Source organism: Lepidochelys kempii, chromosome 10 (genome assembly GCF_965140265.1).
Source record: "Lepidochelys kempii isolate rLepKem1 chromosome 10, rLepKem1.hap2, whole genome shotgun sequence".
NCBI lineage: Eukaryota > Metazoa > Chordata > Testudines > Cheloniidae > Lepidochelys > Lepidochelys kempii.
In genome coordinates, this window is record NC_133265.1 from 54,410,350 (window position 1) to 54,425,779 (window position 15,430).

Genomic DNA, 15,430 nt, shown 5'->3' on the forward strand with positions numbered 1-15,430 from the left:
AGAAGCGGCTTCATCCCTGTGAAGACTGGAGCCAGCCTGACTCCTAGCTACCTGCCCTTGGCACTGATACACCCCCTGATTTGAAGGATGGATGGGATACATGGATGGGTGCTGGAACTAGGGGTGCTGCTGCACCCCCTGATTTGAAGTGGTTTCCAGCTTGTACAGGGTTTACAGTTTGGTTCAAGGGCTCTCAGCACCCCCACTTACACGTGGTTCCAGCACCCCTGCCAGCAGGGTACGGGAGCCCCTCCCCTCCATGTGACGCGGGGCCCTGTTTATAGATAGGGCTGGAGACCCCAGCGGCTGAGGCCCAGCTCTGCAATGGGAGTTTGGTGCCTAGCTCCCAGTGCAGCCCACTGGGGCGTTCATTGCCTCAACCGCTGTCAAACGGGGCCCTGGGGGGCGTGCCCAGCCTCCCTCCTCCGGCAGCTGCCCGGCTAGGGGGACGCACAGCGCCGCCCGCCCAGGGGCCCCATCCTGTAGCGAGGCGGCCGATGCCCCCGCACGTCCACTGGCGGGGCTCGGCGCCTCGCTTCACAGCAGCGTCCATCTCGCTCTCCCCGCGGCCCGAGGTGGTTGGGTCGGAACTCGCTGCGCATGCGCCCCATGTGCAACGCCTCGGGCCGTTTCCCCCCGCGGGGCCCTATGACCCGCCGCTCTCCGGCCTCGGCTTCCTCCCATCGCCCCTCCTATCCGGTTCCGGGTCAGGGCGGTGGTGGGGCCGGGAGGCGTTGGGGTCTCTCCGCTGCCCCGGGCGACTCGGAGCCGCCGCCTGGAAGAAGGATTTATTCCCCGTTCGGTACGTCCCGCGCCCGCCGCCGGAGCGGCGGAATCCCCCAAGGGGCTGGGAGACGCCGCTGTGGCTGAGGAGGGGCTGCCCGGGCGGCGGGGGTGGGGGCCGGGGAGCGGGAGAGGCCGGTTGCTCTTGCTAGCTCTCCGTGGCGGGAGGGGGCGAGGACGGGAGGAGAGAGGTGCCCCCTGGAGGGGTGTGACTGAGGCGGGGGGTGCTGGGGCGGCTGGGCAGTCCCTTGCTCATTGTTGGGGGGCGGCCCCGTTCTTGGGTCATCCCCCGAGCAGGGGCAGGGCGCGGGGGCGGGGGGGTTTGCTCTGTCTCTGGCCGGCCGCTCAGTGGCCTGCGGCGTGTGGCTTAGGATAACGTCGTACTTGGTAAGTGTAACTAGCCTTGGCCACGGTTCAGTTGGGCTGCCCAGGCTCTTTGTTGGGCGCCCTTTCTCTAAGTTTGGAGGTAGGAACTGGCCTTTGATGTGCTTTTACAGTAACGTATACGTTAAACTACTGTATGAAACTGCAGTAATAAGGTATCTAACATAAAATCTCAAAAGCAAAGCAGTTATGTGTACTAGATCATTAATTAGGTTCATAGAATCATAGAATATCAGGGTTGGAAGGGACCTCAGGAGGTCATCTAATCCAACCCGCTGCTCAAAGCAGGACCAATCCCCAATTTTTGCCCCGTATCCCTAAATGGCCCCCTCAAGGATTGAACTCACAACTCTGGGTTTAGCAGGCCAAACCTCAAACCACTAAGCTATCCCTCCCCCTCCCAGCTGTGTTTTGCTTTCAGAGTAGCAGCTGTGTTAGGCTGTTTCTGCAAAAAGAAAAGGAGGATTTATGGGAGACTAAGAAACTTATTAGAGCATAAGCTTTCGTGGGCTAGAGCCCACGTCATCGGATGCCTAGAATGAAACATGTAGTAAGATATACACGTGCAGGTAAGTTGGAAGTTACCGTACAAACTGTGAAAGGCTAATTAGTTAAGATGAGCTATTATCAGCAGGAGAAAAAAACTTTTGTAGTGATAATCAAGATGGCCCATTTAGACAGTTGACAAGAAAGGTGTGAGGTTACTTAAGGAAATAAATTCAATATGTGTAATGACCCAGCCACTCCCAGTCTTTATTCAAACCCAAGTTAATGGTATCTAGTTTGCATATTAATTCAAGCTCAGCGGTTTCTCATCTGTTTTAGAAGCTTTTCTGTTGCAAAATTGCCACCCTTAAATCTTTTACTGAGTGGCCAGAGAGCTTGAAGTGTTCTCCTACCGGTTTTTTAATGTTATGATTCCTGATGTCAGATTTGTGTCCATTTATTCTTTTGCGTAGAGACTATCCGGTTTGGTCAATGTACATGGCAGAAGGGCATTGCTGGTGAATGATGGCATATATCACATTGGTAGATGTGCAGATGAACGAGCCCCTGATAGCATGGCTAATGTGATTAGGTCCTATGATGGTGTCACTTGAATAAATATGTGGACAGAGTTGGCATCGGGCTTTGTTGCAAGGATAGGTTCCTGGGTTAGTGTTTTTGTTATGTGGTGTGTGGTTGCTGGAGAGTATTTGCTTCAGGTTGGGGGGCTGTCTGTAAGGGAGGACTGGTCTGTCTCCCAAGATCTGTGAGAGTGAGGGATCATTTTTCAGGATAGGTCTTAAATCTTTGATGATGCGCTGGAGCAGTTTTAGCTGGGGGCTGAAGGTGACAGCTAGTGGCATTCTGTTGTTTTCTTTGTTGGGCCTGTCCTGTAGTAGGTGACTTCTGGGTACTCTTCGGGCTCTGTTTGTTCTGTTTTTTCACTTCAACGGGTGGGTATTGTAGTTTTAAGAATGCTTGATAGAGATCTTGTAGGTGTTTGTCTCTGTCTGAGGAATGGGAGCAAATGCGGTTGTATCTTAGAGCTTGGCTGTAGACAATGGATCGTATGGTGTTTCCTGGATGGAAGCTGGAGGCATGTAGGTAAGTATAGCGGTCAGTAGGTTTCCGGTATAGGGTGATGGTTATGTGACCATCGCTTATTAACACCGTAGTGTCCAGGAAGTGGATCTCTTGTGTGGACTGGTCCAGGCTGAGGTTGATGATGGGATGGAAATTGTTGAAATCATGGTGGAGTTCCTCAAGGGCTTCTTTTCCATGGGTCCAGATGATGAAGATGTCATCAATGTAGCACAAGTAGAGTAGGGGTGTTAGGGGACGAGAGCTAAGGAAGCGTTCTAAGTCAGCCATAAAAATGTTACCATACTGTGGGGCCATGCGGGTACCCATAGCAGTGCCGCTGACTTAAAGGTATACGTTGTCCCCAAACATGAAATAGTTGTGGGTGAGGACAAAGTCACAAAGGTCAGCCACCAGATCTGCTGTGACATTATTGGGGATGCTGTTCCTGACAGCTTGTAGACCATCTTTGTGTGGAATGTTGGTGTAGAGGGCTTCTGCATCCATAGTGGCCAGGAGGGTGTTTTCTGGAAGATCACCGATGGATTGTAGTTTCCTCAGGAAGTCAGTGGTGTCTCGAAGATAGCTGGGAGTGCTGGTAGCATAGGGCCTGAGGAGAGAGTCTGCATAGCCAGACAGTCCTGCTGTCAGGGTGCCAATGCCTGAGATGATGGGGCGACCAGGATTCCCAGGTTTATGGATCTTGGGAAGCAGATAGAATGCCCCTGGTCGGGGTTCTAGGCATGTGTCTGCACAGATCTGTTCCTGTGCTTTTTCAGGGAGTTTCTTGAGCAGATGGTGTAATTTCTTTTGGTAATCCTTAGTGGGAGCAGAGGATAATGGCCTGTAGAAGAGTTAGAGAGCTGCCTAGCAGCCTCTTTGTTCATATTCCAACTTATTCATGATAACGACAGCACCTCCTTTGTCAGCCTTTTTGATTATGATATCAGAGTTGTTCCTCCCGCTCAGTCTTACTCTGTTCTTGTGAGTAGGTTTGATTGAAACATACAAAAATCATATTTTGAATTGGTGTGGAGTGTGTTCTTTAATATGCGGTCAATTCAACAGGCAGCAGGCAGAACAGAATGATATCACAAAGTTCAGAGCGTGGTCAGTGCTTTACTATCATATGAACAGACAACCCCTTATTTCCAAAATGTAGCTGTTGAGAGTAGGAACAGCTTCTAGTGTTTACCCTGCAGAAAAGATGAAACTTGTTAATCTTGAGCTTCCTTTTTTGTCAAAACTGACAAAAAAATAAAAATAAAATCCTGGGTTGATTGCTAGATTAAAATAGATAAATGTTGGCTGTCCCAATTTTTATAGTAACAGGTTCTGAATATTTAGATGGATACACCACACTAACTTACAGGAAATAGTGAGCTAGGTTCAATCTATTGGCCCCTGGAATACTAAATTCACTTAAATTTTTTTCAAACTTCAGCTAAATGCTTACGTTCTTGCTCTCTACACAGCACAGCAATAGAAGTTGCTCAAAACTCCACTGGCCTTGTATTAATGTAGGTTTCCCAATTTTTTTCAGAAACTAGTCTCATGGACCACCTTCTCTTCCCTCATGATTTAATGGATTACCCCTGCCATTGAATATTAAATAACTGTATCCCAACTAGAACAGTTGCATACATCAAAAAGTAATATGAGGAAAGAAATTAGTGTTAACTTCTAGCGTATTTTAATAGTTGGAAACGAGGAGGAGCCCAGCACCATGTATGAATCAAATCGTGGTGGATCACAGTTGAGGAACTGCTGGCTGAACTCTAAATCTTTCTTTAAATGATGATTGTGTTTAGTTAGGCTATAGATACAGAGTGGCTGCATTATCACATGTATTTAACAACTGAAACAGACACTTAAGATGTTTTTCAGTTATGCCCAAGTTTCTTCAGTGGAAACTACCAAGGTAGGTGAGTACATACAACTTGCAACTCTCTCCTCTGTTTTCCAAGTAGAAGTTTTTTGTATTAATGATTTGATAAAACACTAATGATCATTATGTTGATTTAAAGTGATTACTACTAATCTTCTAACAGTATTTTCAGCATAAAATTCATAAACAACTCCATCTCTTCCAGCATATCTGTGCTTAATCTGGTGCCAAGTCTGTTAATTGCACAGCTGTGTTCTTGTTAGCCACCTTAAATGACTGGTTTATTAAGCAATAAGACATTCTAGGTGGTGAGCTTCAAGATGATTATAACACCTTGGGCTATATTCTGAGGCACAAAGCCAAAGTGCCTTTACCCAACTTAAAGCAATAACTGCTGTACAGTGCATTACCTAGAGTTCAGTATTGCTATTACGAAATGGAATTTAATGCAATTTCCTCATCAGTGAAAGCTATTTTTAGAGTTACAAGATGCTTATGAAGCAAGGCATTTTTATTACTTTCTGAAGGGTGGGAAGGACTTGAAACTTAACAGGTAGTTAGTACTTGATAAAGATTAATGGTTATTTCATTTTTTTTTTTTTACCTCATGTCACAAACTTACAAGCAATTCAAACAGGGTTTTGCTCAGGTGCAGTAAAACATATAATGGTGTTTTAATTTAGGTAACTCTCTGCCACTTGGTTGAATTTGGAAATGCTATTTTTCTAGTCACAGGTTTCAGAGTAACAGCCATGTTAGTCTGTATTCACAAAAAGAACAGGAGTACTTGTGGCACCTTAGAGACTAACAAATTTATTTGAGCATAAGCCTTTTGCGAGCTACAGCTCACTTCATCGGATGTATACTGTGGAAAATACAGAAGATGTTCTTATACATACAAACCACGAAAAAATGGGTGTTTACCACTACAAAAGGTTTTCTCTCCTCCCACCCCACTCTCCTGCTGGTAATAGCTTATCTAAAGTGATCACTCTCCTTACAAGTCATTATGCAAGGTAACCTATTTCCTCTTGTTTTGTCCTACCTACACCCCCCCCACCCCCACGTTCTTGTTAAACCCTGGATTTGTGCTGGTAATGGCCCACCTTGATTATCATACACATTGTAAGGAGAGTGATCACTTTAGATAAGTTTCAGAGTAACAGCCGTGTTAGTCTGTATTCGCAAAAAGAAAAGGAGTACTTGTGGCACCTTAGTCTCTAAGGTGCCACAAGTACTCCTTTTCTTTTCACTTTAGATAAGCTGTTACCAGCAGGAGAGTGGGGTGGGGGGAGAGAGAACTTTTTGTAGTGGTAAACACCCCATTTTTTCATAGTTTGTATGTATAAGAACATCTTCTGTATTTTCCACAGTATGCGTCCGATGAAGTGAGCTGTAGCTCACGAAAGCTTATGCTCAAATAAGTTGGTTAGTCTCTAAGGTGCCACAAGTACTCCTCTTCTTTCTAATCACAGTTCTTCTGAAAGTGTTACCAAAGCTGAAAATGATGTTGTTGTCGTTACAAAAAGTTTATAAATTTTAAAGGCAACTTGAACTGAAATTTCATGCTTAGCTGGTAAGATAACTAACTTAATGTTCTCTCTTACATGCTGTGGAAAAATGTAAAGCAGTGTTTTCTAGATAGTATAAGTGATCAAAAGAGATTGGAACTAAAAGTTAACAATTTTTCTAAACCGCAAATAGAACTTTTTATCTGATCATTGGTCCAGGGCCAGTACTTAGAAAAACTTACTACACCTGAAGCCATTACTGTTAATCCACCACACATCCTGTCTTGCTGTGAAGTCACTTTAAAATCACTGCTAGTGTTAGAATGGAATGGATTTACTGATCTGAAAGACTGAACTCCATCCAACATGATGCATAATCCTTTAGCATCAAGTTGTTGACAAGGTAGTGACTAAGATCATTAGGGCTTGCTAGGGCTAGAAATGAATGCTCTATACATGTGGAAAGATGAGACTGTCTAGTTTCTGTTATACAATATTTAGTTCTAGCCATATTGGTTCAGAAGATGTACTTTAAAGCTACCACTACTTCCAAGTGATCCTATGCTGATCCAGGACTGAATGTATAAAGTCCTCTTCCTTGTACCACACTCTTAATTTTGTACAAACAACTGCTGTTTGCTTGTGAATCTTATGACTTCTGATGGTCTCTAGTTTTAACTATAGAACCAACTGTGGTATAGATTCCAAAGAGAGGAAGGACACAATCTCTGTATCAAGGTTTTTTGTTTTTTATTACTTGGATAGGTGTCCAATCTCTAGTTCTATTGATCTGAGCTACTTAACCACAAACCAGGTTAAGCAAGGGCAGTAGGAAGGCAAACTTTACTATATTGGTTTGCTAGTTTATTTGAACCCTGATCTAAAGGACCTGCCTCAAACAATGAGATGGTAATGGTTAGGATGTGAAGACTCAATCTATAGCTGATTTACTGATACTCCAAACTATGAAACAAACTGATATATTGTTACCGTGTCAGTGGCCAAGTGTTTTTGTCCATAGATTCTAGAAATGGACCTTCAAATAACAATTGTATATTTAATTTTGAAACATTAATGCTGCTACTGCCTCTATCAAAAGAGTAAGAATTGGATTTTAATGATACTTTCCTGTGCAGAAAATCTGGTTTTGACATCCAAATTTGTGTGCTTTGGGACACCTGGAATATGAAAGTCACTGAAAAGCCAAACTTTGGCTCTTGTAAGGGAGCAGAACTGCACACCAGCCATGTGATGTGAATTTCATCTCTTGGAAGTTGTCTGACCTTCATTACTGTAGCTATCTATATAGCAAACTTAGTTTCTAAGAGATCAAGCTTCAATTAATTATACAGGTAAAGTGATGGACAGGTATTGAAAGAAAACGAAGCTCACTGTTCCAAGAAGAAAAGAAGTACTTGTGGCTGCTTGTGGGGAGGAGTGGGTGAGAACCAGAGAAAAATTGTTTTTTCCCCCCAGTCTTTCCTTAAAACTTTGACTGAGCGTGAACTGCATTATCAGGGCATACTAAACATAGCTAAGTTTAATTTTAATTTGTTCTTCTATTACTGAAATAAAAATATAGGTTGAGGTGCTTTGTTAAGGAAGTACGTTAGGAGATAAAATAACATAGTGGGTCCAACACTGTTAGAGCAGCAGGTTAGGGATCATGTACTGAAGATTTTTGTTTAGAAACTGCATAAGCAGAAATTGTAGTAGTGGGCTCTCTCTTTTTCTGCTTTGTAAGCATTTGTGAGCAAAATGTGTCAAATTATTCTGTAGCTAATTCGCGAGTCAGCAGTATTCTGACTTCCTTCAAACTGATGCTGCTTATTAATCCTGTTGTTAGTTTCATGTTCTTGTAGCTTCTAGATGATAGTGCTTTCATGCATGAAGCTTCACTTAGACTGTTTTGTCTATCTTGACTGTTTAATCTGAATGAATGTTTAAAGAGATACTGAAGTTTAGTTGATCCAAAATTTGATCTTCCCTTAAATCAGCATGTATTTTGCAGACAATATCTTATGCAGGGCTTGAAATTCTTCTTGTAAATGACTTACAATTGTGTTACATGGTCCTTAAAAATACCTGCTTCTTAAATCATCAGTGAATAGAATATTGCTGATAAGAATCCAGTTGCAATCATCTCTCTCCTCCTGCCTAGTTAATAGATCTGAGAAGTTCTTTTATAGAATAACTTCTAAACTTTTGCATCTTGAGCAAATATTCAAACCCTGTTCATGTTACATACTTAAGTAATATCTTTCAAGTTTATCCAAATGTCTCATAAAATGTGTACACACAGGGATTCCTTGCCCACTGAAATGCAGCAACCTCTGAGGTAAAGAACAGTTGTCAGCTGATACACAGCATACTCCACACATGTAGTGAGAGGAAAACTTGCTCATGGTATTTGGGATTTTAAATGTCAATGCAGTGTATACAGTCTCTTAAAGAGCATCATCTGAAAGTGCCACGTTAGGAACTGCATGGACGTGAGTTTCTCATTTCTTAATCTCCCCTATTCTTTTTAATTTCTAATTATCTTTTATTTTCACGTTAAAGCGGGCTCTTTCCAGTTTTCTCTCATTAACCTTGATTGTTCTTATCTTTTTACTCCACACAAAGTATTCTCTGCTGGTTGTTACTCTTACAAAACCTTCCCTTTGTATATAGTCTTCTGTTCTGCAGTCTATATTGAGAAATATTTTGACTGAGTTAGGTTCTCCAGAAGGGAAATACTCCTATGGAAAAGGCCGTGTTCAAAATGTACCTGCCCTTATTGATAGGAATGTCTAGCTCCAATCATGTAACTTTCTTCCAAATGTTTGATATTTACTGTCTATTAGAAACATTGATCACTTAATTAATTAGGAGACACTGATTTGTTAGTGTCCAGTTTCAACATGTAACAGAGACTAAACCTTATAAGGAAAATAATTTGACTCAAGCACCAGGAGCTATGTCATGACTTTTTAGAACTGTAGAGGGAAGTTTGTCATGACCTGGAGAGGGAACCCTCTGGAGTACATGTTTAAGAAACTAGTGTCTCAGATGTAACTGAACTGTGGTGATAAAGTTGTAGCTAACACAGCTGAATTTTCAGGTGAAAGTGCACTGCTTTCTTCAAGGGGTAGCTATTGAGAGTTTGCTCATTGGCTAAATGAATCATATTAATTATCTTTTGGTCTCGCTCTGCAGTTTTGTCTACTTGACACTGCTGTGCTACATAAAATCAGTAGCTCTTAAAAATAATTGTAGCGAATGTAGAAATTGGTTTTATGTCATGGGGATTGTTTGTGATTCTAACAGTGCAGAAAATTTTTGCATCTACCAGTGGTTGTATGCCATTCAGGAATTGAGAAGACTGTACATTTTGTACATTGATGGTTCTTGTTTCAGTGTAGGAGGGCCATCGCTTCTTGTGTGCCTTTTAATAAGAATTAACAAAACAGTTTTCTGGCAATTTAGCCCTTTATATAGTCTGGCTGCTTTAGCTGCATGATCAGATTTAAAGTTTATTCTCCATTGTGGTGGTATGTAACTCAAAGTGCAGTCCAATGGCACTTTCTTAATCAATAAATTTGACTCTTGTGCATTTCATGCTTTCTTCAGTGATAAGTTCTTACTGCACCAAACTCCTGTCAATCCTGTAAAATCAACATAGCTATGAGATTCTGAGCTGGATTCTGTTTGTGACTCCTTGTTACTGGTGATGTGTGAGCCTGAAAGAACAACACAGCTTCATTTGAATGTCCCAGAGTGAATTTGCTTTAAAAAAAAAATTAACTATCTGAAAAAATGTTCTAATTTTGAGATAAATGTGGAATTCCAATAAACCTTTAAGGCACTGTTCAAAATCAAACTAGACCATAAGACTTTGCTTAATTTTGTCTGAGACAGAAGAGAATAACTTCATTACCATTTCCAGAATTACTGGGAGATTTCTATTGTTTGATAGTTTGTGGCAATAATGGATTGATGTAATCCAGTTTACTAAAAGCTATTAATATCTTACAATAATACTTGACATTTTTTCAAAACCTAACTGGTGCACAGTTTCCTCATAAGTATTAACCAATTACCAGCAGAACAATTAGGAGACAGCTAGCAAGTGAAACTTATTTGATATAATAATCTTCATAGTTACTAGTACTAATCATTCTCAGTTCATATTCTCATTTTCAGGTGAGACACTTCAGTGCTGTCTGCCATAAAAGTATTTGGCTGGACACTGTGGGTTGACTTGTGACACTTAGCAACGTGTCTCCCTACAAGGTTCAGCCTGCTAGAGCATCTCTCAGGGGTTTTTAAGCGAACATGTTGTACTTGTTAGTAAATTAACTATGTAATATCCAACATCTGGGTCAGCTCGAAGGAATAGATGCCATATAGATATGTGGCAAAGCAATAGATGATTGAAACTGTTTGCAAGTGGAAACATTATAGAGATGCTGATTTGACCCTTTCATACTTTTAGTTCTTGCAGAACTTTTTTTTTTAAAGCACCTCTTGTGCAGGTGCTTTACCTTTGTATTGATAGTATTCTATCTCTCTGGCCTAAATTGCGGAATGACTTTTGTCCAAATTGGGCACCTGATTTGGACTGCTCCTGCAAAAATGCCAGGAGCTTATGGAAGCTTCAATGAGCAAATATTAATTTAAAAATATACAGGTGATATTTTCCCACATTGAAGCAATGTTTGCATTCTTGTTGTGGCTTACAAAACAAGATTAGTTAACATGAAAAAGGAGACGTAGTTATAAAGATGCCAGGAAAATATTCTGAATCAGACATGTTAAATTATTCCTAACCCTGGCTGTAGTCTGCAGTTCATCAACATAGTCATATAATGTTTATAAAGTTATAATAAATTGTGTATTAGATATAAAGGTTAAAGGCTCCAGCAGTTAGTGTCATATATATGTAGGTCACCTTTGACAAAGTCACAGACATCAAAGGTGAGCACAAATCCTAGAAATAAAGATAATCATTTAGTTCCTTTCTCTCTCTCTCCAGCATGAGAGGAGCTGATAAGCTTAATGTGCTTTAGTATTGATATCTCCTTTTCTTGTTAACTATCAAGAATAAAATCTCTTGTAGGTTTACTTCCTCACAAATAAAAACTAGTAGTTTTCTTCAGGTAAGACTGAATTCTCTATTGTTTTGATTCACTTAGGAACTCTTCCTTTATGAAATCAGAATTACAAGAAATCTTTAGATCAGCTATACAAGAACCTCTTGTCTGTCTTAACTAGCTTTGACATTAAATTATACAAGTCAGCTTACTAACATCTGGGAAGAAGTACACAACATTAAAAATGTTGCCCTTGGTTTTCTAAATATGACTTGTAATTTATTTACAATCAGTTGTAGATTCTAAAGAAACAGTAGCAAAATCATTAAGAGGATCTAATGGGGGTGCATAAAAAGCTTCGAAGTATTACCGAGAGGACTTAAATTAGTACATGAATTCACTGGGCCAGAACCTTTAGTTCAGTTTGATCTATATTATCAGCAAGGTCCAAAACACATTGTATGGCTTTGCAAAATTACCAGGATTCTCAAGTTTTCAATGTAACATTTTCCCTCAATTCTCATTTTGGCAATTATCCCTTAAGCTGTCAGCTCATCACTAAACTCTGAGGTGTATCAGCTTAATATTTGCATTAGTAATTTTTGATGAAATCACATGATTCAAGTTTACATGCTAAGTAAATGCTGTTTTCAGAGATGGAATTGTGGTAAAGATTCTAGAGAAGTCTTAAAGCCATCAGTCGTTACAGATTTTCAGTTGATTGTACCACCTCTAACAGAGATGAAATGAAAGGCACTGCAAAGACCGAAAAAAATCGTATCTTCTGTTCTTTGTTTCCCACATTTGAATAAGTAGTTTTAAAATCTTCTATATAATGCTTCCTTCCCTTACACCATTGCTGCTGTTTAGGGGGGCATCATAGGGGAAACGGTGGTGAAAGTTCATCTTGGAAAGTAAGATGTTGAGATAAAACTGCAATGATGGCAGTAAGGCAGGGGGGAGAGGAAGGAACAAAGAAAGCAATATTAAAACTGTCAGTGGGCTGTGCTGAGCTAATTCCAAGAAATCATCAGCATTACAGAAGATTATGTATTCAATATCAGTTTTCATTTTGCTGAGTTAAACCAATAGAATTTCCAAAAAAGGTGGGGGGGGGGGGCAAGGGGACTGACATAAAATTAAGCAAGTTGTGCTTCCAGATTTCCCATGTGGTGCTAGTGTCAGGAATCTTCCCCAGGAGCATTTCATGTGACTAATTGCAAGTAGTCCATTCTTTCATATCCCTTCTAATTCCTTCATTCTGCAGTTCTGTAGACTAAACTCTGCTCTCCCATCTGTGAGGCAGGTCCATGTAGGGATGACAAGGTGTGATTTGAAAGCTGGATTGTGGCTGTGAGAGCAGAATTTTACTATTATTGAAGACTAGGATAACTTCCAAAATCCAGCAGATAGGATCTTATTTAGAACACCAGAAACTGACACACAGCCCAACAGTGATTCAGAAGACTAATTTCTTGCTTTATTTTACAACTAGATACTAAAATGGACAGGCCAAAAAAAATACTTAAGTATGTTCTTCAGATATACTGTTCACCTTTCAGGAATGGAAAATACTATCATGGCAGGGACATTGAAGAGAACTGGTTTTATCTATCAAAATCATAATTGTCCCATGATCAAATGTCCCCCTCTTCAGATCATTCTTCTGTGGCTTTCCTTCTTCATTAAGCAAATCAAGCTTGATGCTCTCATCCTTTCTTTAGTTCTCTGCATAATGTTGCCGCAGTTTGTGTATCTGCTGATGTCTCTTTTCCCATTGTTCCCCTTACACTCTTGCTATTCATGCCGTTCTCATTGTTTCCTTTATTTCTTATAATGTTGCCCACAATGTTAGGAACAGCGTGCTAGGATCTCTGTTTTCAGTCAACTGATTTCTGAAAACTGAAAGCCCACAAACACTAACCCATGACAACATCTCAACATCCCAATTAAAAAAAAAAAATAATAATAATTTAAGTAATCTCCATTTGATCTTTGTAGGTACTTATACTATTCCATTCCTCTCTGAGTATCTCCCAAAACATCAGATCCTCACACCATCCCTGTGAGATAGACTTGTCTATCTCTATTTTAAAAATGGGACACTGAGGCAGAGTAGGTTCTTACCCAACATCACACAGGAAATTTGTGGCAAAACTGAATGCAGAACTCGTGAACTGTAGTCCAGTGTTTTAACCATAAGGCTGTTCTCCCTCCTAGTGCCTTTCTGTCTGATCTTTTACTATCTTACTCTTCTAGGATAGACTGTTCTTCATTTGTCATTTGAGTGTCTAGTGCACTGTCACTACTTAAATGCTGTTTCTGGAGTGGATGGGTGGGAATGGAGAGAACATGGCAGTGTTAAACATTTTAAAATGTCTTGTCTACAGCTCTTGGCTCACCAGGAGTCCGTATTAGCTACTGAGGCAAGGCCGAGGATGGAAGGTGTTGAATTTAAGGAAGAGTGGCAAGATGAAGACTTTCCAAGGTGAGAGATTTTCTTTTTATTTGTAAAACTTTTCCAATAATCTGTTAAACTGAAATTGTGCCCCTTTAGAACAAAGGCTATCAACTGCAGTATAGTTAGCACTTCAACCTGAGCCAGCCAGGCATTCATCCTGCCTCTACAGCATATTTGTTTGTATGCTCCTTGGGCAGTATGGGCCACTTGCCCCTATGCCTGATGTTAATATGATCTCATGTGAACCAATCACTAGAAACATGTTCTTTTAAACATTCTACTAACATTAAAATTAATTCTACTAATATAGTACGGCTTAAAGGGTCTCAGAACTTAATGGATGAACTTGCCTTTTAATGAATAGGGAAGGGCTCTTATTGTTAGCAACATGTAAGCAAGGAGGAATATTAGTCTGTGAACTTCCTACATTCATGCAATGAGAACTATACCTTAAAGCTTTAAGGTAACTTTGCATAATTCTGAAGTGCTACATATTCTTATGAATGCTTTCAAAGACTAAAAAGTATCATGTGCTCAAATGCACTGGGTGGAAATTAAGTTGAAAATCAATTCTGGGCTGTCTACGCTTCCAAGCTTTTTGAAAATTCATTAAAACACTTCCAAAACACCCCAGAAAATTACATAAACTGTGCAAGTAGGGAAAAAGACTTAAATATAAATCAGGTCAAATTTTGGAGCTTGATCTTTGATATGGTGGTAGAACTTCAAATTGGAGCTTTCAGGTGCGCTTTAGAATAGGACAGTAAATTTTCCTGAAACGTACACTGTGGATAATTTAAGCTGTTAAGAGGGAAACATTTATATACTGTTTTTTATAAATTGTCATCTAAAACTTTACCCAGCCTTGCTCTTTTTCTTTTTATTGCTTCATAACGAGCTTGGCCCAAGACTTGAAGAAACCTTGTTTCACTTTAGCTTCCAATTTTGTGTGGCATGTTGTTTTTTTAATAGTTGTAATTAAACTATTCAGTTAAAATATTCTTTTATATATATATCTTTATGCCTTTTTGCTTCATCTTAGTGTATAGGTATCTTGTTAAGATTGCCTGGATGGAAACTAGGACATTGTGCATTTTTAGCAGGACATAGGGTTTCTAAAGCACCATCTAAATTATTTGCCTCTAAGGCACCTTTTGTGCTTCATAATAAAATACAAGTTAAGTACTTTTCTGGTCTTGCTTAACTTTTAAAACATCACATTTTTAATAAGAACATAGAACAATCCAGTGCTTGCAATAATAACTGGCAGTAACTACTGGTTTGGGTTTTTATTACATCAGCAGGTAAGGCTCACTTGAAAACTGCAAATTACTGTTCAGCCATGGTAATGCTCTGCTTGGCTGATGTTTGTGGTCTAAACCAAGCTATGTTTAATCTGATTCCAAACCCACAATGTCACTTTATATGTGTTGGTCTAAAGATTAATATCGGATTTTTCACTAAATAATTTGCAAGTGTTTCCTGCAACAAGTGTCTTTCTTTTTCTGGACCAGGCCCCTACCAGAGGATGATAATGTTGAAGCAGATATACTAGCTGCAGCTGATCGACAAGGCCCACATGGTAAGAACCTCTTAACATAGTAGAAAGTTTTGGGTAAGCAGTGTTCAAATCAGTATATTTGTGTTTGAATACCATCAAAGTTTGTAGTAGAGACAAAATGGGTTTACTATAATACAGATTGGGCCGAGAAGGTGTTGTCTTCACTTCCACTGTAAACTCAGAGCTCAATTAAAATCACAC

At 40.3% G+C, this 15,430-nt stretch overlaps 1 protein-coding gene across 8 annotated transcripts in view; it reads left to right on the plus strand.

The window, feature by feature from the left end:
• The first annotated feature begins 670 nt into the window (after positions 1 to 670).
• The window catches only part of BNIP2 (BCL2 interacting protein 2), a 34,102-nt gene continuing 19,342 nt past the window's right edge, over positions 671 to 15,430 (plus strand). For 2 of the 8 annotated variants that reach the window (XR_012153968.1, XM_073303646.1), the window contains exons 1-3: positions 8,359 to 8,624; positions 13,598 to 13,695; positions 15,183 to 15,250. Coding sequence is in view for 7 of the 8 variants with exons in the window: in XM_073303646.1 (XP_073159747.1) it covers positions 8,619 to 8,624; positions 13,598 to 13,695; positions 15,183 to 15,250 (172 nt within the window). In the remaining variant the exon portion in view is untranslated. Of the gene's footprint in view, positions 803 to 4,614; positions 4,659 to 8,358; positions 8,625 to 13,597; positions 13,696 to 15,182; positions 15,251 to 15,430 lie in introns of those variants that run through there. The other 6 variants (XM_073303649.1, XM_073303645.1, XM_073303648.1 and 3 more) reach the window with 6 other exon arrangements.